A 2,641-nucleotide genomic window follows, 5' to 3' on the forward strand; every position below is an offset into this window, starting at 1 on the left:
CTCTCTCTCTCTCTCTCTCTCAAGATTTTAAGTAAGAAAAACAGGGTTTTAAGTCTCGCTTAAAGTCAAAATAACGTTGATACAATCTTGAGGGCTTAAGTATATCAGTCATAATTCATTAATCTGCAATTTCTGAATAATTAGAATATTTTAGCTCCATTGCGTTATTAATTTTACTGTCAAATACATTATAACAAAACTTTAAAAAGTAATCATATTTTATATTTTATATTTATTTAGTTTAACGCAATATATAGTATATCATATTTAGCACAATTCGATTTTCTGAACATAATTATTTCATTGTTACAAGTATGCTTCTAATGGTTGCAAATCATCAATATCTCAAAAACAACATAGTTTTACATTAATTTTATTAATATAATAACATAATTCGAGGAAAATATATAGCAATATAAGTATATACATATAAGCAAATATTTTAGAAACAAGTGGTCATAACAATTTTCCACAGCCATTAGAATATTTTCATAAAAAACGTATTTTATAGGCAATACGCATTGTGGTATTACGGCCTCGTTCAGGTGACGATCGTATGTCAAATTTTAACTGCTATCTTTATGGATTTTATGAAAGGAAAATTGACGTACAAAGCATGGGTGCCATTCGACCACACGTCACCCATTATGTTTTTTTTCGTATTCACTCATCAAATGATAGGTATGTCAACCTGCGCGTCTGTAAATGTTGCCTGCGACAGCCTGATAGCCGGACTCCTGCAGGAGATTTGCTGTCAGTTTGATCTTCTGGAAAATCGATTGATGAAAATCGTACGTGATCGACATGTTCTCTCCGATTGCGTACGGCACCACAACCGTATATATGAGTTAGTTTTTAAAACAATTTTTGTTATTTTAAAAGTTTGCAATGTGATCGTTAAATTGATCGGGGAAAAATTGTTCGTTTGTTGTACGCGTGTTTCTCTTCTTCGAAATTCTCATCTCAAAATAACTCCGAAAATTATTAAATCGTTATCTGATATAAAGAATGCCATGAGAGGTGTTCGATGAGATTGATAAATGACTTTAAATGTTACACATAGAAAACAAACTAAAATTCTTTATTTAATCGTAGATACGCATATATGGTAAATCGCAGATTTGCAAAGATAATTGCTCTTCAGTTCGCAGTAAGCATGCTAGTGGTGTGTGCTAATTTGTATAAATTGGCTTCGATTTCTATCCTGATGATCAATGGAAGTATTGGACTAATAATGTATACGGCGTGCATGTTATCGCAGATCTTCCTCTACTGCTGGTTTGGAAATGAACTTAAATTAAAAGTACATAGTTCGTCTGTATATACAAAAGATCTTGTATTTACACATAAAAAGATAAATTATATTTTTTCTGTGACAACTTTAAACAGTATAACAATAAAATAGTAAGAAGAAGAAAAAGAATCATAATCTCACAACCATATACGCTATCTCTTTCCACAATATTTTATTAAACGTTTACTTACAGAGCACCGAATTAGTGAACAGCATATACAAGATCGGGTGGTTGACGTTTGATATCAAGACGAAAAGAGCTCTCCTGCTAATTATGAAACGCACGATGGTTCCAATTGAATTTAATAGCGCGATTATCATCAAATTGAATCTTGACTCGTTTGTATCTGTTAGTATTCATCATTTATGAGAATACATTTAATTTATTTTTTCCTATAAACGATTCAAGCAATATTAAATGCATTATAAACCTTTTTTTTACAGTTACTTAAAGCATCGTATGCGGTTTACAACGTATTGACGAGCATTCAGTAGGAAAAAAAACATAATTGATAGATAGAAATTATTATTCTTCATATTTCACGAAGCATCGTACGAGCTTCTATTTTGTAGCAATTATTCTATTTTAATATTAAATTAAATGTTTGTTTTACATCGATGTTCTTATCTAATAATGTTTTAATTACATTATTACAATAATGTACTACGATATGTATTTTTTATGTGCAAATATATGCACACAATATACGTTGAAGAGCAAAAATAAATGTATTAACATATTGCCGATATGTTTATTTATTTTTAGGCAATATATGAATTGTTTGCGAAAGATTTATATTAGCACGCATTTTGCTCTGAGATGTGTAAAAAAAATATTAAATTTATAGTTATGACGAGAATTAAGATGATATTACAAAAAATTTATATTGACAATAGATGTCCAAATAGCATTGTTATAAAGATTTTCGATATTACTCCATAATAGAAATAATTAAGTAACGATTTCTCCATGCTGCAAATATTTATATTCTGCATTTGAAGCGTTGAATAATATTCTATTAGAGTAAATATAATATTGCAAAGAAAAACAATGCAATTAAATATACTATAATAAATACGAAAATGTTGAGGCTATAAAAGTTTTCAAAGTAGTAGCGGTTAAAGTTCTCCAATCACAGCTGACATTTCGCACATTCAGGCATGTCAATATGACAAGTGATGAAGACATTACCACGCGAGCACAACCCCTCTCACAACGTCGACATTATCGTATAAATAATGTAATAATATTTTAAGAAATCGTTTCTGCTTCTATGTACAGAATCTATTTATACATAACGTATGCATAATAAATATTGAAACGTATTATAAAATATTAATTTTCAG

The 2,641-nt window shown here is 29.5% G+C and overlaps 1 protein-coding gene across 1 annotated transcript; it reads left to right on the plus strand.

Moving 5' to 3' along the window:
• Window positions 1-511: 511 nt before the first annotated feature.
• Window positions 512-1,789, plus strand: LOC105461516 (odorant receptor 94b-like; the record flags this gene model as incomplete). The annotated part of the gene is made up of 4 exons (XM_011708016.1): window positions 512-791; window positions 1,145-1,303; window positions 1,488-1,643; window positions 1,739-1,789. Coding segments are annotated over 4 exons (646 nt in total), but the record flags the coding sequence as incomplete, so codon positions are not given.
• Between the last annotated feature and the right edge of the window lie 852 nt (window positions 1,790-2,641).

Source organism: Wasmannia auropunctata, unplaced genomic scaffold (assembly GCF_000956235.1).
Source record: "Wasmannia auropunctata unplaced genomic scaffold, wasmannia.A_1.0 LD285852.1, whole genome shotgun sequence".
Taxonomy (NCBI): Eukaryota; Metazoa; Arthropoda; class Insecta; order Hymenoptera; family Formicidae; genus Wasmannia; species Wasmannia auropunctata.